General features: G+C 40.1%; 1 protein-coding gene across 13 annotated transcripts in view; it reads left to right on the top strand.

Annotated features, from left to right (window-relative positions):
- Positions 1 to 24,846, top strand: part of VEPH1 (ventricular zone expressed PH domain containing 1) — a 182,921-nt gene that overhangs the window by 60,077 nt on the left and 97,998 nt on the right. For 11 of the 13 annotated variants that reach the window (XM_019491675.2, XM_019491674.2, XM_019491676.2 and 8 more), the window contains one exon: positions 10,451 to 10,671. In XM_019491675.2, the coding sequence (XP_019347220.1) occupies positions 10,451 to 10,671 (221 nt within the window). Of the gene's footprint in view, positions 1 to 779; positions 1,081 to 10,450; positions 10,672 to 24,846 lie in introns of those variants that run through there. The other 2 variants (XM_019491684.2, XM_019491685.2) reach the window with 2 other exon arrangements.

Here is a 24,846-nt window from a genome sequence, read left to right as displayed (position 1 = left end):
ACCTACTTCCTATATATGGTAAGAACTTCTGATATAGCTTGAGAGTCAGTGGCTGTCATGAAATGTCATCAGCCGCAATGTGTATCCTTTCCTTTTTCAAGTACAAATAAAATGCCTAGAGTTTTCAGATTCAGCATAGATAAATATTGACTTTTTAATGATGTGACTACTGTAACGTAGCAGTTAAATGGCAGTACCTTTCTTCCTAAAGTCCATGTAAATCAGCATAATTCATTTTTTATATTGTTCCATTTGAGTGGATAGTTTTGTAGCTTGATGGAAGAGGATACATGCTCACAACAAACCTACTAATGGGAGTTGCCTAGCATACTAAATGATTTATGTCATGCTCCTATTTTGCACCACTGGCTACCATTTGACTTTACTCCCCGTATTCCTTGCTTTCACCCTCTATAGAGTTAGTCATTTGTGAATTAATTACCTTGTGTTTAACTAATTCACGTGCCACAACAAAAGGCACAGATATGCTGTATAAACCACTCCCATACATTTTCTCTTGTGAGGTTGTAAAGTCTTGTGACTAGGACTTTGTCTTCCTCTCCAAAACCACAAGGGTCTATTTAACTGTCCCATGTTTTCTTTGTGACTCAATTAATTGTGGGCAACATTACAAACACAAAACTGCTGTATTTTGTTTTCTGTTATTGATATATTGTGTTTTCAATGTCTTAAATCACTAAATTGATAGGTCTTTGTCAAAGAGAGTACTATAGTATCTTCAATCCATTTATAATATTTGTGTTGTAATCTATCTTTAGATTTATGATGGAGTGATTATCACTTATTACACAGGCCCTTCTTACCTTGTTGATACTGCAAGTACTAAGAAATATGACCCTAGTTGAGATTGACACTGGGAACTTGAGAAGAGCTGAAAACCTTGGATGTTCTGAGGACACTGTGCCAGTTATTTAGAATTTATGATACAACATATTTTTAAGGAAGCTATATTTTCATTCCTGTGGATATGGTTTGCATGTTCCTTATAGTTATGAATAGACATTCTCTTTCAATGTCAAATCAGTTACATGTAAAATAAAACAAATATGTTGTGCAGAATTCAAGTGGCTTATGATTATTTAGATTTTTAGATCTGAAGGAGAACTAGATTATGGGTGGAAAATGAATGGAATGTAACTAATGTAAACATTTTCAAACACAGGAGTGTTACAGTGACTAGCATAGTTTATTTCAGTAAGGCTGTAGCCAACAGTCTCATCTTCTTTCAACTCAGTGCTTAGCAAGCAGAACTCCCACTGAAGTCAACAGGAGTTTGCATCTGATGAAGTGAACTTGGGTTCACAAAAGCTTGTACTCTCCATATCTATCTATCTATCTATCTATCTATCTATCTATCTATCTATCTATCTATCTATCTATCTATCTCTTATTTAGTTAGTCTATAAAGCTGTATATCTACCCTGCCTTCTGAGTAAAGACAACAAGAACTGGCCTTGTATAGATATGTGTGTTTGTAGGAACAGAAATCTTGGAAAATTTAAATGTTTTAAAAAATATTTGTTGAAGCTCATTTTCATAAACAGTAGCAGCCTTAGGGGAGGGAAAACTGGGCGACTGTCTGGGGCCCCACACTTTATAAAAATAAAAATTAATAACACTGAATATTTGTATTATCAATATTGTATTAAGATACTTTCATTGCAGTTTCATGGATAGGGCAAAGTGAAATTGAAATTTAAAAATGTCCGACTTGCTTATGGGTCATCAAAAGTAAGCCTCTAAGGGTCCCCAAATGACACTCTTGCCCAGGGCCCCAACAAACCTAAGGCTACCACTACATAAACTATCCATTAAAATACCAACATGATAATTTGTTTTCCTCTTGAGAAAACAGCATTCATACCCTGGAAAATGCAACTCAAAACCGAGCCTTTTTTTTAAAAGATCATTGTTTATTTTATCTTGGGCATAGGCCCAGTCCTGAAGTCCTCTCAGAAGTTTTGCATGTAGGCAGACTGCAGGATTTAAATTATAAAAATTGCAGAATGTATTAACAGGAGCCCATATTTTTTAAAAATCTCACTGATTGTGTAGATTTTCTGAAGTCAAAAGTATGGAAATTCACTAAAGCACATCCACTATCAAGACTTGATAGTCAGTATGCTGTGTGGAGTTATATATGGTGTGTAAATACAGATGACTTGCAAATGGGAACAGGCGGAAATCAATTGGACAAACAGAACTTTTCATATTGTATCTTATATATACAAACACATTTGCACTTCCTAACATGGTTGCTGCTCCCAACAGGTTCTTTAGGAATTCCCTTGTCTAAATATGTGATTTAGGTATATTATTTACCCACTTATCACTGCACAGAACATGTTTCCTGTAAGCTGGTGTCCTCTACATTCTTGCATAGGGATTTTACTATAATCTTACCTTACTGAATTAGACCTTTGCATCTTTCTAAATGTTTGCTCCAAAATAATTCATTAGTGAAGGTGAAGAAAACATGTTATACTGTCCTGAAACAATTATGCAAACTACATTCTTCCTGCCCTACCCATGTGCTTAACTTATACCTGAGAAGTAACGTTTCATTGTTGTTGTTTGCTTAGCCCAATTGATATTCAGGGTCTTGAGCAGAGATAGTGCCTTCCAGAGACTCTCCAAGAGAAAATCCTAATGCCTAATTTACTTCATCCCCCCACACCTTCTCCTGCACATTTCTCTGATATCATGCAGCATCACCATGAGGCTTTGTTCTACAAACTATTGTGAGTCATCAAAATGCTCAAGAAATAAATCTATTTGATGAGGAAGGAGCTACCGGTAGAACTAGATGAAAAACTGTAAATTTACTGAGAAATTATCAGCCATTGAGGTGAAAGCACCATTCAGCTTGCTCAGTCCAGCAGACTGTCTTACACCTACAATGCTTGTACCTCAGTAAAGTCATCAAAAATAGCAGACTATGTTGTGCCAGGTGATCAGCATTGCATAGGATAAATTGATGCCTTTCCTTCATATACTTCATTTTCCCATCTACATATCATTAATGTGGCAGAGCTACACAACTGCTACCTACCTACACAACCTACCTATCTACTTATCATAAATGGATGCGATCAGAACATGTGGCAGGGTAGTTTATGGGAAGATAATTCTCCATGCAACTGTTTTGGAGGATATGGTATTGTTATTCTAATCTACTTAGATTGGATAATTGCTTTAAAGTGACAGGTTTTAGTAGGGCCCAGCAGGATGGAGGAGGTTGGTAAAATTGAGTGGCATCTAGATTCTGGGGGAAGTGGGTGACATCAGGGGAGGAGGTGAATTTTTTCCTCTACGGTCTAGATGCTTGTTGGAAACATGAGACATATAGGGGTTGTTAAGTAAGTGCAAAACTGCAGGGGTCTCAGAAGCATAGACTCCTAAGTATTACCTGTTCCTAGTATCAATATCACATAACTGTTGAGTTACACAGCATTATATATCTAACTGTTCTTGAAAATCCACTGCTGGCTGTTTTAGGACATGTCTATGAGAGAGCATCAACTGTAGCATTTCTATTTTAAGGCTGGTAGTGTAAGAGTGAAGTTGTAGCTAAGATGGTCCCATAATGATGCAAAAGGCAAGGATTTCTTAGGGTAATATCTTTCATTGGACCAACTGTGTAGTTGATGGAAATAGCACAAATAGAAATCATGTTTGCTCAGACTGGGACTTCACATTAGATCCAAATCAGATTAATTTTGTGAGAATAAAAACAGACCTCTGTTTTAGCTCAGTGAGTTTTCCTGACATTGACGTAAAAAATGTAGCAGGACAAATTGTCAGCTGAGCTGTGCCTTGCTGCTGCCTTTCAGTATGGTTATGAAACCCTGCAAAAATTACCTTCCATAACAATTGCTATTCACCAGACCTCTGCAGCAACACACACTCCTGTTAATTATGCTTAACTACTAACGTCAAAGGCTTTACAAACTATAGCTCATTAATTCAAACACTGACACAGCTGCAGTTAGATTTAAGTAAAGTTTTTAGTACATTAAATCAACTTTCTACCATTCAAGTAGTTGTTACATTTGTTGCTGTAATTATTTTCTTCTGTGTTCTGTAACAGAGGCCAAAGCAGACTGTTAAGTGGAAGGAAAGAGACCCATATGGTTACAGCACACCTGTGTCTGTAGCCAACAACATGTATAAGGGAACCACAGGGCTAGAGTCATGTCTGACCACCTTTGGCAGCCCAGCCTGACTGACTAGGTCCCCATTTATAGATGGCTCAAGTGGCAGCAGCCTTTGGCATAAGCCCAGAGCAAAGCTTGAACTCACACTTCCAAACCCAGAGTAGTAGCCCTTAACTGTTCTGCCAATATGCTTCTGACTTGTAAGTGACATTTAATTAGGATTTTGTCATGTTATTTAATGTATATAAATCTCTAGTATGAGGAGGCATCAGACTACACATATTTTATGTCTTACACAGTGACTGAAGCAGTGGAGTATAATAAGAAACAGTTTGCTCAGTATTTTGTCTACATCCTTCATAAAGTTTGTTGTTCTATGTAGAAACATGTAGCTACCAAATTCTACCCAGTCTGAGCCTGGGTCATATACCTGTGGTGAATACAATGGTATTTCCTCCTAATTCATCTTCTGCAAGCGTCAAGTAACTGACATTATATCCTGTCTTGTTTTCCTAACTAGCCGCAACATGCTGACTTAGCAGAGTGTTCAGTTACAGCCTGATTGCACAGCCATGAATGCAGCCTATTTGAAAAGATGACATATATTTGATTTGTTTGTACCAGGTCCTGTTTCAGTGACATCCGGGAGACCTTTCACTGGATATTAAAAAACATTTATAGAAGCAACAGGAAAAGAAAGTCAAAGGTGAACCTTCCAATATGAACCAAACAACTCCTCTCCCCTTCGTGTTTTGCTTTTTTTTAAAAAAGACCTGACTAATGGAAGTTCTGTGTCTCTCCAAATGGCCAAATGATTCAGACCACATAGCTATGAAGAGGAATGTGCTTTGTTCCAGACTCTGCCCCCTGATTAATTACTGATTTTTTTCTGAGGTATATCATCTGATCTGTCTTGGAGACAGTGATGTATTTCTGATTATACTAGTCTTGCCTGATGATGCCCTCTATTGTCTTTCAGTATCAGCCCCATTTATATTTTTTTTTATATTATTTCAGTATCAGCCCCGTTTATATTTATAACTTTATACACCTTTAATTTTTTTTTGCCTGAAATTCTGCATACATCAGGTAAGACTCTTAAATCTCTCCTTGCTCCATTATGCCATGGTCTAAAGTGCCGTGAAGAGGCCTTCACCAACCTGTCTTTGGCTGAGGAAGAATTTATTGGTGTAGAACAGAACTGCCCAGCATTGGCGCAGCCAGAAGCCACATGCAGTGCTGGTGTGGAGCCCCTAGGTCATGCACCACATGAGACACATGCTGTGGGGGACGGGCTATAACAGGACATGCCATAAAGGCAGCTGTGACACCCCCTTAGTTCTGCCCTGCTCATACTCCAGCCCCTCAGGGTCTCACTCTGCCTCCATGTCTTCCACACTTCGATGGTATTTATAACGAGGGGAGGCTGGTGAGCTCTGGGTGCTCTTTCTAGTTCTCTGTTCCTCCTTAGGCCTGACTTGGTCTGCTTGACTTGGGGCTCTGACCCCATCTCACACAGTCTATCGGCCTGGGGCTCTGACCCTGCTGCACCCCATCTCTCCCTAGGCCTGGGGCTCTGACTCCATTGTACATAGTCTCTTTTTATGGCTTGGACCCCGCTGGCCCTAACTGCCTTCAGGACTAAATTTGTGGCCTATGTACTACTCTACAGCCACACCTGTGCCTCTCAGGTATTACTCTGCCAATGTTTTTCCTTCCTGTTGTGGCCTCAGCCCTTTTGGCTTTAACCCATCAATATTCTGGTTGTGGGCTTCCAGCTCTGTCCCACTTGATTCAGCTGTGCTTTCTTGCTCTCAGCCCCTCACTGTTGATTACACTAGGCCCATGGCTCTTGGCCCTTTCTGCCTCAGCCTGCCCATGCCTCATTCCCTGGGCCGCTGGCCCTGTCTTATATTTTGTCCTAGCTCCCTGGTGCCCCTGGCCTAGGCAAAGCTGTTCCCTGTCAATCCCAGCCCCCTGGAGTACCTGACTAAAGACTAGGCTACTCTAGGTCCAGCCCAGCCCCGCTACTCCCCAAGTGTCCCTGACCCAGAGCAAATATGCTCTCCACCCTCTCAACAGTCTGGCTTTAACCTCCATGTAACTATCTGGGTGTCAGACCCTGGAAGAGCAATATTTAGGTATTAACCTCTCAAACTGCAGGGTGCTTTACAGGCAGCCCCACCTGTAGCCTTCATACCACCCTTCTAGCCACACCTGGTCCTCTAGTTCATCTGTACCAGCTGCAATGCCCTCCTAAACCCCCTCCATGGTCTCCCAGGGTCCCATCCACTCCTACAGTGTAGCTGCTGGGTCTTGCAGCTTCCCTGGGTACCGGTGCTGCCTGGGTTCCCTTCTGTTGCCACCCAGGCCAGCAGGAGACAGGGCAAGACTGAGCTTCAAGCTTTTAATATGCCGAGTCACATGGCTGGTGTTAGTGGTGTGTGGCTTCCATGTCCCCCCATAATTGTGGCAGTGGGAGAAGTGGCTGCAGAGGCCCACAGGGTACCAGTTGGGCAGCCCTGATGTAGATGAAGGAGCAAGCTACAGGCTGTTTTTTGATGCTTCCTCTCTGAGGCTCCAAATGCTTGTTATGTCAAAGTTGGGAAGAGTACACCTGATGTGGGGCTGGGAGCAAGTGGGAGTGAAGCTGCTTTATGTAACCGTGAGAGGCTTGGTAGCCACTGGAGGCTGCTGAAGTTTATGCATACCCTCAGGCCTGTCTACATTATGCTTAGGAAAAAGTGCTTAAGGGATACTTTAATGGCCATGTAATAAATTCTGTTTTGGTGGGTCTGAGGCCCTCTCTGGACTTAGGCATGTTTGTGGCAAGTAGTTCATTTTGTCCAGAGACAAACCATTTCTGTCTCCCATAATAATAAGACAATCCTCAGATCATGCTCCAGTTTCCTTCCCAAGGCTTTCTTTTTTTTCCCCAAAGTATTGCATAAGATAACTCTGTTTGGAGAGAGAAGAGAGACACCCTGTAGCGAGCAAAGAGAGAGGCAATGGCCCCTAAAGCCTCCAGTGGCTCATATGTAGATTAAAGCCTCTTTGAATCCTCCAAAAGTTCCACTAATGTACAACCTTTGGTCATTATTTACTATGGTGCAGCCAATCAAAGAAAGGGAACATAAGCAGAAACACAGCTGACATCATAAAAGCTGAATACATGTGAAGTATTTCAAAAACAGATTATTGGTGTACCCATGCCATTTAATGAAAATAACAACCTCATCCAAGCATAGCTATTTAGTCATAAGCATTGCAGCAAGTCACCAGAGTAAACTGCCTAATTTACTTTGATGCTGATCTCCAGTAGAGATGCATAAGCAATAAAATGATTCATAGCAATGTATATGCACTGATGACCCTTTATCTTAAAAGTGATGTAAAAACCAAATCCCAAGAGCCTATCCAAAATGTTTTACTTTTGATTCTTTTTTTTTTCCTTTATGTAATGGCTAGGAATAGAGCTTTGTTACAGATGTACCTTTAGTGTGGACCAGGTAGATGTAGAGCTGTGTCAAAAGTAGAAATCTCATACAAACAAAGTAGGTGAGAAACGGCAAAGGTATTTCTGACATTTTGTTATTTTGCAGGAAATTAAGACAGCCTTTTAAGCATATTATTCATTTTAATGGTACTGATTCAAATCCTAAAGTCTTTATTTATGCCTACCTGATTTCACTGGGAAGCTTACTTGAATAAGGATTTGGCAAGGATTTGGCTGTTTCATAGGGTATACTCACAACTGGCAGTACACGCATAGGAGCCCAAGAGAGAAAATAAGCCATGAAAATAAGGCCTAACCCTTACACTGTATGAATTACATTAACTTTGCCTTCTAGGGTCACCCTATTCTCATACTGCTTAAATGGACTCCTAGGCAGATGAGATTATTGGCTAGAAATGTCTAGGGTGTCTTCTTATTTAGAAAGAATTCTCGTTTCTACATGAAACCCACAGTGTCATGACGTCAGTGGGGTTTTTATACATGAATCTGAAAGCATAATTTGGCCCTTAGCTCTCAACTTTTATAAAGAAGAACACTTCCATTTCAGGGGGTAAAGGTCAGTTGAAGATTTCTTGAAATCCTGCAAGGACTGAGTGTTTTGAGCCAATTCTGTTCTCAGCGTCTCCAAGTAAAGTCTGGATTAACTCCTGATTTCTTTTTCGTTTCCTGATCCTTCTTGATACAATAAAGAAAAATGTTTTTAATATTGTTTTCTTTATTTCAAATTGTCACAGCTCAAGAGATGATATAATACCATCAATAGCAAACAATTCTTATGCTAAAGTATACCAATCCACAGAATAATTGAGTTTAAAATAACAAAGGTCATTTACATCTAAATACATATCTTTGAGAGGTTTTTGGTCTAAATCATGGCAGAAATAATGACTGCTTTCATGCTGAGTTATTTTGCTTTGTATAATAATTGCATATATTACTGCCTAGAGTTTATTGTTGTTCTACCTCACTCTAGGCGAGTAGCAGCATTTCAGCATTGCTGGAGTCATTCCAGCTGGATCAAAGTGGCATGAAAATGGTGGAAACTTCTGTTCCAGTTATGTCTGCTACGCACATTGTTTGGGAAACAAAAATGTGTTTCAAATGCTAATTGAGCTCATGTTTATCTCCTGAAGGAAGATTTTCCAAACAAAATATTGAGTATATACCAAAAAGTTAAAAGCTTTCAACAGTAAAAGAAAAGAATACTGAGTCGGACCTTTCCATTCCAATCCATAGATTCATCAATAGTTATCTTTTAATATAAGTGTGAAGGGAAGAAGCTCATCCCTCATTTATCTTAGTCACCATGCTATATATTAAATAATTCTCCACTGGAAATGAACCCACTAAATTTCTTTTATAAATGTTTTTAATATAATATTTAGATAATGATTTTGCTGACATCTCTCCAGCATTTTCACACCCCAGATGTACTTGAAATTAAACTTTCAGAGATTGTCTTCGTTCCTTCTTGCATAGTTCCAAGAAGAACAGAGGTAAAAAATATTAGTTTCCTGTATTACACTTGGAACATATATGACAAATAAATTGATGTTTTCCCCCTCTTTTCTGCCAGCTTTTGGGAACCAAGAAGAACAGATTTTGATATTGCTAGAATGTTTTTTATTGCATTTTACTCCAGATCCTTCAGGCCAAAGTTTCCCCTGTGTTTGAACCATTTTACAAAATGCGTACTGAGTAGGCTTCATTGATTTCAAGGAGTCCTGCCCTTGGAATAATCCTAACCAAACAAGGAAATCTTGGTGCATTACTTCAGGGTCAACATGTGTACTTATTGCTATTATACTTGAAGTTAATTGTGGTTGCCAAAAGAAGATCCCAGAATGTCTTTGGGGTAAAATAATGGCATCTTTGTTAACATACAATATGGAGCATGATACTTCTCTCACTGAACTGAATGGGAGACCTCAGACTGACTACAGGGTTAGATCAATGAGGTTAAGCTTTTGTCTTCATTACAGCTTTAGCTCTAAATACAAGTTGATTGTGTTGCCATAAACCAACTCCCATTTGTAAGAAACTTTGCTCTTTGCGTGTCTATTTGGGGCTTGATTTTCATCTACACAGAAACTCCTTTACACTAGTGCAAGGGGAACTTAATGTGGATGTAAATGTAGGCTGTTTGCGGCTCAGTTACCTTGACAGAGCAATGTGAATGAGAATCTGGTCAGAAACAGATCTCGCAAAAGCCCATGATGGCAGGGGAAGATGAAGCATAGAAAGCCTGACTTATCCAAAGACCCAGAGCAGATCAGAGGCAGAAACAAAAGTAGAAGCCAGGTTAGCTGATTCAGGTTAGCTGATTCCCCTTCAAGTAGCTTTTCCAGGGGAAGGTAGTTAGCCATGTTAGTCTGAAGTCAGGCAGAAGACGGGGTAGGCTAGCAGAAGACAGCCTTGTAGACTAACTAAATCACAGATGCATAAGCTTTCATAAGCAGCAGGTCATGGAGCCATCCAAAAGACAATACTTTCCAGAGTGTCCTTAGAGTCTTTCTCTATGTGAATAAATGGTTGGCCTGCATAGACAAATACAGAAAAAAATAATTTAAATGAACTGAACATAAAACTAATTTCACTAGTTGATACAGTTGTCCCTTTCTAAGTAATCTAGGACCCTTGTTGCACACTAACTTCATGCTCTTTTCAAAAACATGCACATAATAATCAGCCTTAGTTTTAAACAAGTATGAAATGCATTTGTTTTAAAAATGATTTATCTCTTTTTTATGGACAGGAAAAAGCCAGGATCTGTCTGGTCTATTTGGTTAATCAACTAGCCAACATGGAACATTCATCTCACCATATCCTTCTGCTGGAAATTAAGAGTATCACCGACACCTTCTCAAATATCCTAAGCACCCAGAGCAGAGATATCTACCGTATGAGCAACAGTTTCACTGCCATAGCCAAGCTTCTCATCCGACAGCTAGAAAATGACAACAGATCAGGAACCAGGTAAAAGCAGTTTCTGTAGTGATCTTACATCAGTTCACTGAATACGTTTGTGACAGGGACTATACAGTTTCATTAGATGCACTCAGGTTGTAATGTAAAGAATATAGCAAAATGTAAGATGCAGTGTACAATTATTCTACGGTGCCAACTGTTAACTGACATTGAGTCAATTGTATGTAAGAATATCATTCTAGAAGGTATCCTTTAACTCAATGAGAGCTCAATGAAGGAAGCACTTGTTGAAGTTCAACAGCCTGTGTTATGCAGAAAGTCAGACTCTATGCTTACCTCTGACTTTAAAATTTATTGAACTATAAATTAGGGATGGTAGCTGAATGAGTAGATGGTATACCCTCCAAATATACTTATATGGTGAGCAAGTGGAGGATTGGCACTATTCAAAAGGACTGGAAAGAATTTTAAAAGTTAAAATACAAAAGAGTAAATTGCAGAGTATGGGCTGTCAAGGCCTGTTAGATGTGGAATAATTTCCCAAGGGAACTATGAGTTACCCAGTCATTTCAATCTGTTAATACTAGTTTATTTCAAATGTTAAATAATATGAACAATCTGGCTTTGGCAAAGGACCAGAGTTAGTAGGACTGTCCTATTCTGTCTCCTATTATCCCCTAATGTCACATGAAGAATTAGGCAACTATCCAAAGGTGGTGAGGAACATAAGAAAGGATAGAGGCAGGTGGGTGGGCCAGAAAAGTTAAAGGTCGGTTGGACATTTCTGAAATCCTACAAGGATTGAGTGTTTTGAGCCAGTTCTGTTCTCAGCTTCACCAAGTAAAGTCTGGATGCATAAGTCCAATTCAGCATCAGAGAAGAGAGCCACCAGGAAGCACTGAGGGGAAACTTGAAGATAAGGGTGAAGATGTTCAAAACTATGAGCCCCAAAATAGATTTATAACTCCTAGCTGCCAAAGTGCTGAGAACCCTGAAGCTTCCAGTGAAACTTCTGGCTCTGACGGATGCTCAGAACCATTAAAAATTAGGTCACTTGTGCTGAAATATGGATTTAGGAGTTTAACCAGCATCTATTACTGAAAATCTTGGTATTATCTGTAAGGACTGAGGGACAAAGCATAACACATCATGGAAATGTGTCAAACTCACAGGAGTGACAGCTTGGTGGCATTCTATGGTTATCCAAAAGGGAGAAGGTAACAAAAATCCCCTGTCTTTGGAGGCAGTAGCAAAAGCTTATGCTGTCCATATATTTTTATGTTACTCACTCCCTGGGGGCACGTCTGTGTTTGAAATTGTTTCCCTATCTCATCTTGCATGTCAAGCAGCATACTTATTTTCAAATATTTCCTTTTGTTTTTCATATATAAGAAAAGGCTTTACCATAAGTATTAACTCAGTAACCTGAAAGCATTGCTCAGATTTTCAAATTTAGAATGAAAATAATGCTAGCAATTTTGATACGAGAGCATCAAACATTCTTGACTAGAACTGAATAAACAATCTGGGTCGAATTCTGTCCTGTTGCAATTCCATTAAAGTAAATGGATTTACACAAGACTCAAATTTATTCCTTCGGGGTGCATTCAGACAAGTGTGCACGTGTGGGGCGTGCATTTCCCGGGGCACAAATAGCAGTGTTTCCCCTGGCCTCAAACAGCTTTGAGGTGCTGCAAACCGCACATGTGCATTTGTCTGGACATACCCAAGATGTGAAAATAACTTCTTGTATGGGATCCTAATATAGAAGAAAAAGGCAACACATATCATAATACTGATCATTGGATTATTTTATTTTTAGAATCATCTAAGCGCACAAAATATTATATAAAAACCTACTAGACAATATCACTACACCTAGAAGCATATAATCTAACTCAATGTGGGCCAACCTTTTTGACAGGTGCACCACAAATTAGCGCCATGCCTTCCCTGGGTACCACTCTGATCCTCTTTCTCTGCCTAATCTGTGGCTCTGCTTTCTACTTAGTGCCTTACCTGCTGCTGTGCTCCTTGTCCCCTTCCTGATCTGTCAGGTGCCACACACAGAGGCTGCCTGTGCCATTGTGGCACACATGCCACAGGCTGACCAGCCATGATCCAACTCATAAAATACAATATGCAAACTAAAAGATTAAATGAAGAAATATCCTTGGATAGCACCAAAGCAGAAGGAAGTTGGAAGGGTGTAGGTATATTTTAAGTGAGAACTATAGGAGAATTAAAGCTAAATATCTGTGCTACCATACAATACCTGGATGTACTGGAAGATTTTATCTATCCAGAGAGCAAACTATCATCAAATAGACATGGTGAGCCAGACATACTGGGAAGAATAAGCCAAGTGGCTTCAGCAGTGACAGACTTGTACAACATCTGGAGCTGAGAAAAAAATAAATCTTCTTACAATATCATGGGTCTCTCACACCAACATTTCTCCAGTAGTTTCATATGGACCTAAAAAACAGACAATACTCAGGCTGGACAGAAACACATCCCCACGAGCACACACACATGATTTGTGGTGCCTCAAAGCAGTTTGGGGTGCTGCAAACCACACATGGCGCACACGTGCTGCTGATTTGCAGTGCGGCAATTTTTTTTGACACTGGGAGATCCTGGTGTAAAAAAAAAACACCACTGAAAAAAGTGGCATGATGGCAGCAATGTGCACTACCAGAAAGGGAGCCTGGCCGGCCAGAGCAACACTCTGGCTGCCAGCCAGGCTCCAAGTGACTGAATTGCCACTGCTGCTTTCCCAGGAGGCCCCCAAGACCTCAGGTAAGGCTCCCCTACCCCACCTGGGAAAATTTGCCCCACACCAACTCCATATGCAGGGCCGTGTGCAGCTGCAAAAAGCAGTGGCATAAATTTGTGCCACTATTTTTGCCGTGGCAAAACCACATGGCCCTGCTTGTGGGGATTTGCTCAAAGAGGCTGGAAGAGTTGTTGCCAGAGTGGACATCTGGAAATACAATGGTTGACCTTATCTTCAATACAGGAGCAGAAATGAGAATCAGAAATGAGAAAATTGAAGTCATTATTAATTGTCACCACTTGGCAATTATTGGTTCTGTTGCCTGCCTGCTATACAGAGTTCCTGCATGTCAGGCCCTGAGGATGGGAATGGTTCTCAGGAAGAGACAGCAACCTAGTCTGGACAGGAAGCTGCTCTTGGTTTTAAGCTTGTTCTCTTAATCTCTCAAACCAAGAAAGGAAATCTGCCAATGGCCTGCTGGCTGGGATACCCTGGGAGCAGAGTAAAAATGTCACAGCTCCTTTAAAGGTAGCTAACTGGCCCTTTCTGTACTATGATTGGATAGGGGCTCCTTCACTGCTTTAGTGGTTAAAAATCTTCTAATTTCTAGACTAAATCCATTCATAACCAATTTATATTCACTTTTTTTTTGTTCCCACATTGTCCTTTAGCTTGGAAAGTTATGTTCCCTTCCTAGTGTTTATCCCTCTGCTGCATTTGTACAAAGCTATCATATTTTCTTTCATCTTTGTTTTGCTAGTTCAAACAAGTCAACCTTTTTTAGTCTTCTCTCCATTCCCTTAAAACTAGTTATCCTAAACATTCATTCATCTTTCTTGACCATAGTCAGAATTGCCCACAATATTTCTGGTGAAGTCTTAGCATTGCTTCATTCAATTCTACAAATATTTCCCTAGCGATAGTTGAAATTGACAAATTCCATTTGTGATTCATAGTTATCCTGTTGAGGGTGTAGACAGAAGTGACAATTTTCACTTGATCTGGCGACAGGAAGCAGGTTATAGCTGTGACCAAATACAAGTGCATGGCTGCAAACAGCTTTAAAAATGGCCGATTGACTGAAAATCTGACCCCTCGTTGCATAAGGTATCAAATAAAGAGGTTTCAAAATGTAGTGTCTTCTGTAACTTGTGTCTGTGGAGCTCCTAACTTGTTGCTGTTTTCAGAATGGGAAGGGGAAAAGGGAGCAGAGAGAGTTCAGTCTGGGGTTTTTTCAGGCCCCCTTAGAGCATGGGGCGGGTGTATTGGAGCCCCACTCCGAGGTAGGGGGGCTCCAATTCACCCACCTCATCCTTCAGCACTGGCTGGGGAGCACTGGCAGGAATGAGCTCCCTCTGCTGCCTTTCCCCCCACTCCCATTCTAAAAGCTGGCAGGGAGCCTGGCCATTGCTATGGGAACCTGGCTACAGGCTCCCAGCCTGAGGCTATACTCCCCTCCCCTCTGGAACCAACACTGAACTTCTGTTTGGTCTGGGGTAATGTTGTAACTCAGAACACTGCAGAAATCATTCTCAGTTGCACTTCTGTCTTCAACTGCACCTTTAACACACCTACGTTTTCTCCCCATTTCCTCTAATTAATCTTTGGTAACTGAAAGTTTTATCTTTACCCCAAAAGACAGTGAGGAATGATGACTAAAATTGCTCTTTTGCCTTTAATAAATTAATAAATTTGCAAAATGAACAAAAACAGCAGAAAGTATTCTCAAATGTCTAAATCAAATATTTTGACTTCCTGTGCTAACCTCTTTAATTCACTTCTTAAGAGCTCAGTTTAATTCATTTCATATTCACTAATTACAACTAAGTATTTATTCTGATAAGGATGGCTCAACCAATACTTAATGTAGCTTACAGGCAATGTACAGCAGTCTTTTTATTTACTGCAAGCTTTATTAACAACATTATTTGGACTGTAACTGTAGTATGAAGCACTGCCCTGAAAACATACCACCTCCATACCAAACACCCAGCTGTCATGCTTTTCAGGGTTTTGTGTGCACAGAGTGAAAGCAAGTGGACAGAGTGTGTTTCCATGGTGGTGCTCCCTAAACCAAGTGCAGGTAGTGTGTGCATGCCCCAGTAGGTAAAGAGGACACAAAGGCAAAACACTTCTATAGCAAAATTCAACACAGATGTCCTCAAGCTTATGCATGTGAAGAATGTCCTTAGAGGCGAGTCTGTAATGTTGAAGCCAAAACACTCAGGTCATTCAAGAAACAACTAATTAGTATGCCAGAGAGAGTTAAATAACAAAGAGGAGAGGAACCCAATGACTTAAGTAATTTTAAAGGAAAGCTGTGAGTAATTTATAAAATCCACCTGGTAAGAAAACGCTTGGTTAAATAAAAAAGATTTTTCTCAGCTCTCAGGCTCACAAAGAGTTTATTAAAACCAATAAGGAATATAAACTAGGAATAAAAAGTAAGTCAGCATGAAGTAACATGCTTGGTCTTTGAAGTAGTCCAAAAGCAACTAAAGTGGCAAGAATATGCAGTTGTTATGGATTTAAAAGATGGGCTATAGCAAAGAAAGGGAAGGGAAGTATATCATGTATTATGGGAACTATAATGAAGCAGAGCCAGGAGGAGGGGTTCCACACACCATCTATAACAGAACAGGAATAGATTTACAACTTTATTAGTGAAAGTTAAAAATTATAGTTATTGACTTGACTTTGTAGAGATTGAAGAGAATATAGGACTCTGCACGTGGTAGCTACATAGAGTGTAGCTGGTATATGATGGCGTGATGATGTAGTCAGAAGTATGCAGTTAGTTATGCAGCCTATGTTAGCCTGAGGTAAAGGGGGTGAAAATGTTTCAATGTGACACTGTGCATAGAAAAAAGGACAAGACCTGTACATGGTAACTGCATCAGTACAGAACTATAACGTAGTAAGACATTCTTAAACAATGGTAGTGTACAATTGCTAGGGTGGGGAATAGTGTAAGGTATAAAAGTCTGTTGGTTAATGGCATATGTGGGAAGAGTTCAGTCTGTCCCTTTGGTCTCAGTGTTCTGGTCATTGGTCTTCGGTGGCTTTCTTCATATCAGCTGTCTTCATATTCCCATGCAAATATACCCGTAGTCCACAAAATACAGATCTAGAGTTTCAAGGGCAAATACAAGGTAAGAAAGGGGGAGGTCAGCTGACCACTCTGAACTTTCACTTGGTGCCAGGCATTGAAAAGAAAATCAGTGCTTTTCAATTTTATAAGGACCTGTGTGGAGTCAGGGCCAAATGTTGTGTTACCCCTGTGTAAATCCAAAGTAGATCCACAGGAGCTGTCATAGGTTTTGATGGAGCGACTTAGGATGTATTTCTTTTTAACTGAGGGCAAAATTTGATCTTCAGTCCCTACTAGAGAGAATCCAAAATAAAAGCTGTGAGCAAATCCTCCCATTCGTATGTGAGCTTCTAAAACCTTTTATATTTTTTGGTGGAGAAAACTCTGCTTTTAGGAGGCAGGACAACTCTTGGGATTGATGATAAGATACAATTCCTTTCACTTTAAAGTTACTGGTTTGAATGCAGTTGAAAATTACAAAAACTGTTACCCTTTGCTAATTCTCTACAAAGTTAGTCGATGTCTCAGTATGCTTTCTGTTGGAAAAGTGTCTGTATCACACACCAAGCAGTTTCAGTGCTACAGCATGGATGAAATCCTTTCAGATGAAGCTTTTTAAAATTAATCTCCCCATTCTCCATCTGCCACCTCATTACTCCTACTTCACCTGCCTAACTCTGCCTCCCATCGTCTCCCCAGATGCAGGTAGCTGCAGACTATGTTTGTGCTCTGAAAGATTTTCCAGACAGAGAGGTGTAACCATGAGTGATGGCTCATTTCTACGACAAAATCTAACAGAGTTCATAAGGAATAAGGGTAGGCAGAGACAGTAGGAGAGATGATGAGGAAGATAGCTACAGTAATGGGAGGAAGACAGTAAATGAGGGAAAGAGACAATAGAAAATAGAGTCAGATCTTTAAGATACACGCCTCATATTTTTTTTCACTTAGAGGACAGCTCTAAGGAAAGGATAATGGATAAATCTATAGCATGCTAATACACAGTGAAAACCGCATTTTAAAAAATAGGGTATGGTTTGGTAGCATATGGACATCTAAATACCTGACCACACTCAGAACTCAGATCTCCCATTGAAGACACTGGAAATATTCCCATTGATTTCAACAGACTACCTGAAATGGATACCCTTTTAATGTTGTGGCTAAAAGAGATCAGCAAATAAAACAAAGATCTCAATAACATTAAAAATCTTACCTTATCCCCTGGTTTTACATTTTAAATCCTTAGCCAAGCATAACATCACATAGATAAGAGGCAAGAATAAATGCGGACCAAAAAATTGGCAAAAAAGGGTTAAACGGCTTTGTACTGATGTAACTCTACTGGGTGTAGCTTCATTGAATTTGCTGACATTATGGCTCAATAGTAGCACTAGTGCCAGTGAGATCAGCCCCAGGACCTGAATGTAGAAATGCAGCCAGTAGCTCAAGAGCTGCTCTAACTACTTCATTGCAAAATGTTTTTCTCAGACTAACAATTCAGAATATATGTGCTGTGAAAGAAACACAAGATTTCAAATATGTGCCTGGACAGGATTCTGTTCCTTTGGAATCATGTGTTTACATAAGAAGAAACTGATTTCTTCAAAGTAATTGTTGGCTTGGAATCATTTAACATAGGGAATTTTACATGCGTTTGATGGAAAGAATAATTAAAACCATATGATGCTCTATTAGTGTTGCCCCCAAGTATTACAAAGCTGTGAGTTATTCAAGTACTGAGATAACTTTTAAGAACAAGTACAGAATTCAAATATCTACACAGAAGACAAGCATGGCCAAGTTTAAAAAAAAAGAAAACACAGAATCTAATGAAGCTTCCTAACCACCATTCCTGAGAACAAAAAGTAAGCCTGATTTCTAGAATGTTTCCTTTGTTATTTATTTTTACATAGAGGCTGGATGAAATTATCTTTGCTATTTAAAAGAGAAGTTGTGCCTGGCATTAGACATCATTTACAATTCACGTGTCTTTCATTTTCTATACCATATGTCCCTCTTTAACGCAACATTTGTAATGGCATAAAAGGTTGTAATAGTACCTAGGAAATTTATATGCTGATATGCAACTATGAGGTGATGTTGCTATCTACTTTGAAAGCTACATAGGTCCTCAAGAAATGTAACTAGATAAAACACATTCCATCCAGGAAGAGCACACACCAACTGCTGCAGCTTCCTTAGCCTGACGAAGGGTTTTTGAACCCGAAAGCTTGCTTAATAACTATTCTCCAACCATTTAGGTTGGTCTAATAAAAGATATAAAATTCACCCAAGGAACCTTGTCTGCCTAGATAAAACACATGCTTTTGTAACAATTAAGTTTCATAGTTCCCTGACAATGTACAGCTGCACTTGTTCTAAGGCAGCTCACAGCCTATTCAGGATGGTTTAAATCCTTATGAGCATATTATGCCTGCCCAATTACTGAAGGCAGTGTTTCTAAATCCACAAAGCTACCTAGAAGGTGGAAGTGTGATCATAAGCTTTATATATGTAGACTCAAACAAAATTTGATACCTCATTCTTGCATATTGCCCTGATACTTACCTATACTTTCACATCACTTGCCTTTAAAGGTTCTACAGTTGCTTTTCATTTTGGAAGCAATTATGTCTTCAGTTTGGTGGCCCTGAGAAGTAGGAGGTACTTTTCTGAAATTTTTGCCATAGCAGCAAAAAGAGGCTAGCCCTGCATACATTAAAATAATCCCACCCTTGGTGCATTTTAGAAATGTATTTCATTGTGTTCTGAGACATGCTAAGCACCTGACTGTAGAGAAGAGGGTGCTGAAGAACAGATCAGTAACAAGCAACATGGTACCATAAAAGGCTTCCTGAAAACCAACTCTTCCATTACATGGGTCTATATCCTTTGTCTTCTGAAAATAGTACAGACCATATTCAGCCCTACGTCCAACTTGGGCAGTCTCAGTAATCTGTTTAATATATTGTATCAAGATTTCAAGCAATTGTTTATTTTATTGTTTGAGTGGAGGAGCCAAGAGAAAAAAGCTTGCCAGTGTTCCACTCAGGCACAGTATGTAGGCTCAATTGAGTATTTAATACTAGCTACATCTTTCCTGCTTACTGGAATTGCTTTATGCCTAAAGGTCACATTGGACTTGCACAAATGAGAGATAACGAGGCCTCTTAAGGTATCCCCAGAGATTATTTTTGTTTTAGTTATGCAGCTGAGAGCAGTTCTCCTCAAATCCCAGGGGCCCAATAAGGGTTGACTCACTAAATTTGAACCAAGTTGTTATTTTTGTGGACTGCTGAGTTATAATGAACCACTTTTCTAATAAAGTTACTGTTGCATTAAATATGACAAATAAAACAAAAATGCCTCCCTAAAAGAAATGGAAACTGTACAACATGAAAAAGAAAGAAGCCAAACTCAACAGCGACATATATTTTCTAAGCCTTTGCAAGAAACACAACGTCATTCCCTGAGGACTAAACATCTACAATCCCCTGACTACTACACACAACTCCAAATATGCTTCACAGCTATGCAGAAGAACTTCAGAGAAAATTAGAAATCATCTACTTCACCTACTCTACTCCAAAAGAGACTAACTCAGGAAGGAAATCACCATATACTACAACAACTTAAAAGACAGAAATCCATGCATGTTCCCTGACAATATACAGTGGATACAAAGAGACTACAAAAAACTTTCTACAGCATTCATCCTACATAAAAAGAAGAAATGGAACAAATTACTCCAAGAACAAGCTCCCCAGGCACAAAACAACCATCAGAGGAACAACACCAACACCTTACAACATTCCAACCTCAGACTTGATGAAACTGAAAGCAGCAACCAACCCACAAATATTATCAATCTCTCCACACACAAAACTGAAAAATCTGTCCTTTCTAAAGGCTTAAATTTCTGTCCAGAAAAATACCCTAATAAAATACTTTAATGTGGAGAACTAGAAGAATTCTTCCGACGCCTGCGCCTCAAAGAATATTTCCACAACCAAACTGAACCCACTCCCAACAACAACTCATCCTCTGACAACATTCAGGAAAGGATCAATGCCAAAAAGCCCCCAAAAATATCAGATTAGACACCTCACAGTGGACAAAACCCTAACCTTGACCGCTACATTGACTGCTTCAGGGAAAGAATGAACAATGAAATAATCAGCAACACGCGCCACCACAACAACATCTCTCTACCAGAGAAAAAGGCCACAGAATTTCTAAGATCTAACCACCAAATAGTAATAAAACCAGCAGATAAAGGAAAAGCCATAGTCATCCTAAACCATGAGGATTACATAAAGGAAGCCAAGAGACAGCTCTCTGACACCACCTACTACAAAGAACTACAAGAAGATCCTACTCTCCTTTTCACCAAAAAACTCAACAATACCATCAAATCATTTCCATCAAGACTACAATGAAAACTACAGACCTTGATCCCACCGCTACCTAACCCGGGGACTTTTTACATGCTCCCTAAAATCCACAAACAAGGGAACCCTGGCAGACCTATCATATCCAACCATGGGACCCTAACTGAGGAAATATCAGGTTTCGTTGAATCAATTCTAAAACCACCTGTCACCCACAGAGCAAGTTTTGTACAAGACACTACAGACTTTCTACGGAAACTTAAAAACATAGACCACCTTCCCAGCAACACACTCCTAGCCACCATGGACGTTACCAGCCTATATACCAACATCCCACACCAGGATGGCATCCAAGCCTGCCTTACATATCTACAGGAACAAGATTACAACTCAGAATACAGACCCAAAGATATTACTGAGCTTATACACTTCATCCTCACACACAACAATTTCACTTTTAATAATCAACACTTCCTCCAGATGATGGGAACAGCTATGGGCACTAAAATGGCCCCACAGTATGCCAACCTTTTTATGAGACTTCCTCAAGAACTGCACTATCAAACCCTTGCTATACTTAAGATACATCGATGACATCTTCATCATTTGGTCTGAAAACCTGCAATCTCTGATTGAGTTCCATCAGAAATTCAGCAGTCACCATCCCTCCATCCGACTTTCTCTAGAATACTCCAGCACCAGCATCTCCTTTTTAGACACAATGATCAGTATCCAGAAGGGTAAAATACAGACCACATTATACAAGAAATCCACAGACCAACATACATATCTGCACAGAACCAGCAATCACCCTAAACACACCAAAAAAGCTGTGATATACATTCAAGCCCTCAGATACCACCGCATTTGTACTGAAGAGAACACCCGGGATTGCCACCTCACCAATCTTAAAAAGGCTTTCACCCAACAAGGACACTCCTCCAGAGAGGTAGATCGCACGTTTGAAAGAGCCACCCAGATACCAGGTGAAGAACTGCTGCAGTACAGAAGAAAACCCCCACAAATCACACACCGCTGGTTATGACATATCACCTCTCCCTTGAACCTGTACGGAAAATCCTCAAAAAATTGCAACCCATACTAGAAAGAGACCCTATTCTTAAAAAGATCTTCCCAGAGCCACCCATCCTAGCCTTTAAACAAGCACCGAACCTCGCCAACCTCATCACCAGAAGCAAACTTCCTCAAGCCCAGAACACACCAAAAGGATCCAGACCATGCCAGGACAAGAAATGCAAAACCTGCCAACACATCTCCACCACCCCCACTATTACTACACCCCACAACAGAGCCATCAGCGTCCCAGGATCTTACAGCTGCACCTCCAGAAATGTAATATATCTCATCCAATGCACCAAATGCCCTGATGGAAAATACGTAGGAGAGACCAAACAACAACTGCGCACCAGAATGAACGCACACCGGAAATCCATCAAAGACAGAAACACCCAATTACCGGTGGGCGCACATTTCTCACAGGAAGGCCACTCTCTCTCTCAGTCCTGATCCTCAAGGGAAACTTACACAACACTTCCCAGAGACGAGCCTATGAGCTCCATTTCATCAACCTGCTGGATACTAGAGATCAGGGACTAAACATAGACATTGGATTTTTGATACATTATAATCTGCCTGGCAACTGACTCCCCAGCCCAGCCCAGCCCAGCCCCTGGCTTCTTTACTTTTCATTCCTTCCAGGAAGAGCATGCAGCAACTGCTGAAGCTTCCTTAGCCTGACAAAGGGTTTTTGAACTCGAAAGCTTGCTTAATAACTATTCTTCAGCTATTTGGGTTGGTCTAATAAAAGATATCAAATTCACCCAAGGAACCTTGTCTCCCTAAAAGAAACACACTGTTATAACATTTTGCTCAGGAGCCTGATCAAAAGCCCCATTGAATTTCCATTGAGTTCAGTAGGTTCCAGATCAAGTCCAAAAACAGAAGGGTGAAAAGAAATAGGATTTGTTTCACTAAAAATCTGCTATTATTTCAGAATGCCATGGAACTTTGTTAGTACAAATTTATCTAATCCATAAAACTAATTGCTCCAGCCAATCCCCCCTCTAAAATCTGGGGTTGTGCTATATATAATTTTATTAGCACATAGTTTCCACAGTACTAGACACACTTTTGATAGAAACATTAGAGAATAACATTAAATGAAAGTATTATTAAATCCTGCATTTTTGCAAAGATTTGTAAGTAAAGGTGATATGAAATGCTCTTATTACTATGATTTCATTACTTTTACAAAATGTTCCCCAGAAAATTTACTACTATATTATGAGCAATGGTCTGAATAAGTACAAGAAACAAAAAAAACCCTCCCCAAGTAGTCTTTATGAAAACAAATGAAAAGTACATTTTGTGATGCAGTATCCTTAAATGTTTCTTAAAACATTTTATTTCCATAACTGATAATATACCATATTTATATGTTTTAATAGGTCTTCCAGTGTGGAGTATGGATTAGGAAGTCTTTGATGTCTTTTAATAATAATATATTAAAACTCTTGTGTATTACATTTCATGAATGTAGGTTTTTTAGCATTTAATAATTTATCTATTCAGATATTAACTTAAAAAATAAAGGGAATAAAGGGATCAGCAAAAATAGTTGAAATAGTTTCATGTTTAAAGAAATGGGATAGGAGTTCTAATAACTACTTTTGAATCCCATAGTTGCTATCTGAAGTCTTGTTCTATATATAATATTACACATAAACTACACTCACCATGGCATAAATAGGCTTTGTTCCTGCACAGTGCAGTAATTAGAATAATAGAAAATTAGGGTTTGGAATGGGCCTCAGCAGGTCAGCTAATCCAACCCCCTGCACAAAGCAGGATCACCCCCAACTATATCATCCTAGCCAAGGCTTTGTCTTTCTGGGTCTTAAAAATCTATAAGCATGAAGATTCCACAAGATCTCTGGGTAGCCTGTTCTAGTGTGTTACTGCCCTCCTCCTGAGAAAGTTTTTCCTAAAATCTATCTTGGTATTGACCTGGAAAAATGTGGGCAGTTGGGGCCCCCCAAGGCTCAGTCCTTGGACTTGTGCTATTCAGTGTTTTCATCAGTGACTTGGATGAGGGCATGGAGAGCACTCTGTCCAAATTCGTGGATGACACAAAATTATGGAGTAAAGTAAGCACACTAGTGGGAAGGGATTGAATCCAGGGAGACCTGGACAGGTTGGAAAAGTGGGCAGAAAAGAATAGGATGCAGTTCAACAAAGACAAGTGCAAAGTGCTGCATCTAGGGAGAAGGAGTCACCAACACACCTATAGGCTAGGGGATGACCTTCTCAGCAGCACATTGGCAGAAAGGGATCTCGGCATCATAGTTGACTCCAAGACGAATATGAGCCGTCAATGTGACAAAGTAATCAGTAAAGCTAACTGCACTCTATCACGTATTAGCAGGTGCATCACAAACAGGTCCAGGGAGGTGGTACTTCCCATCTATGTGGCACTGGTCAGGCTGCAGCTGGAGTACTGCATCCAGTTCTGGGTGCTGCACTTTAAGAGGGATGTGGATAACCTTGAGAGGGTCCAGAGGAGGACCACTCATATGGCTAGGGGCCTGCAGGTAAGGCCCTACGAGGAGAGACTGAGGGACCTGGATCTCTTCAGCTTCTGCAAGAGAAGGCTGAGAATAGATCTTATGGCCACTTACAAATTCATCGGGGGGGTGGGGCAGCAAGAAATAGGAGATGCTCTGTTTACCAGGGCACCCCTTGGAATAACCAGGAACAATGGCCACAAAGTGACAGAGAGCAGATTTAGTTTGGACATCAGAAAGAACTTTATGGTAAGGGTTCCCAGAATCTGGAATGGGTTTCCAAGGGAGGTGGTGCTCTCCCCTACCTTAGGGGTCTTTAAGAGGAGACTGGACAAGCCCCTAGCTGGGGTCATATGACCCTACTGCTCTTTCCTG

The sequence above is a fragment of the Alligator mississippiensis genome, chromosome 7 (assembly GCF_030867095.1).
Source record: "Alligator mississippiensis isolate rAllMis1 chromosome 7, rAllMis1, whole genome shotgun sequence".
Taxonomy (NCBI): Eukaryota; Metazoa; Chordata; order Crocodylia; family Alligatoridae; genus Alligator; species Alligator mississippiensis.
The sequence above is the reverse complement of the archived record's forward strand: the minus strand, read 5'-3'. Positions and strand labels throughout refer to the sequence as shown.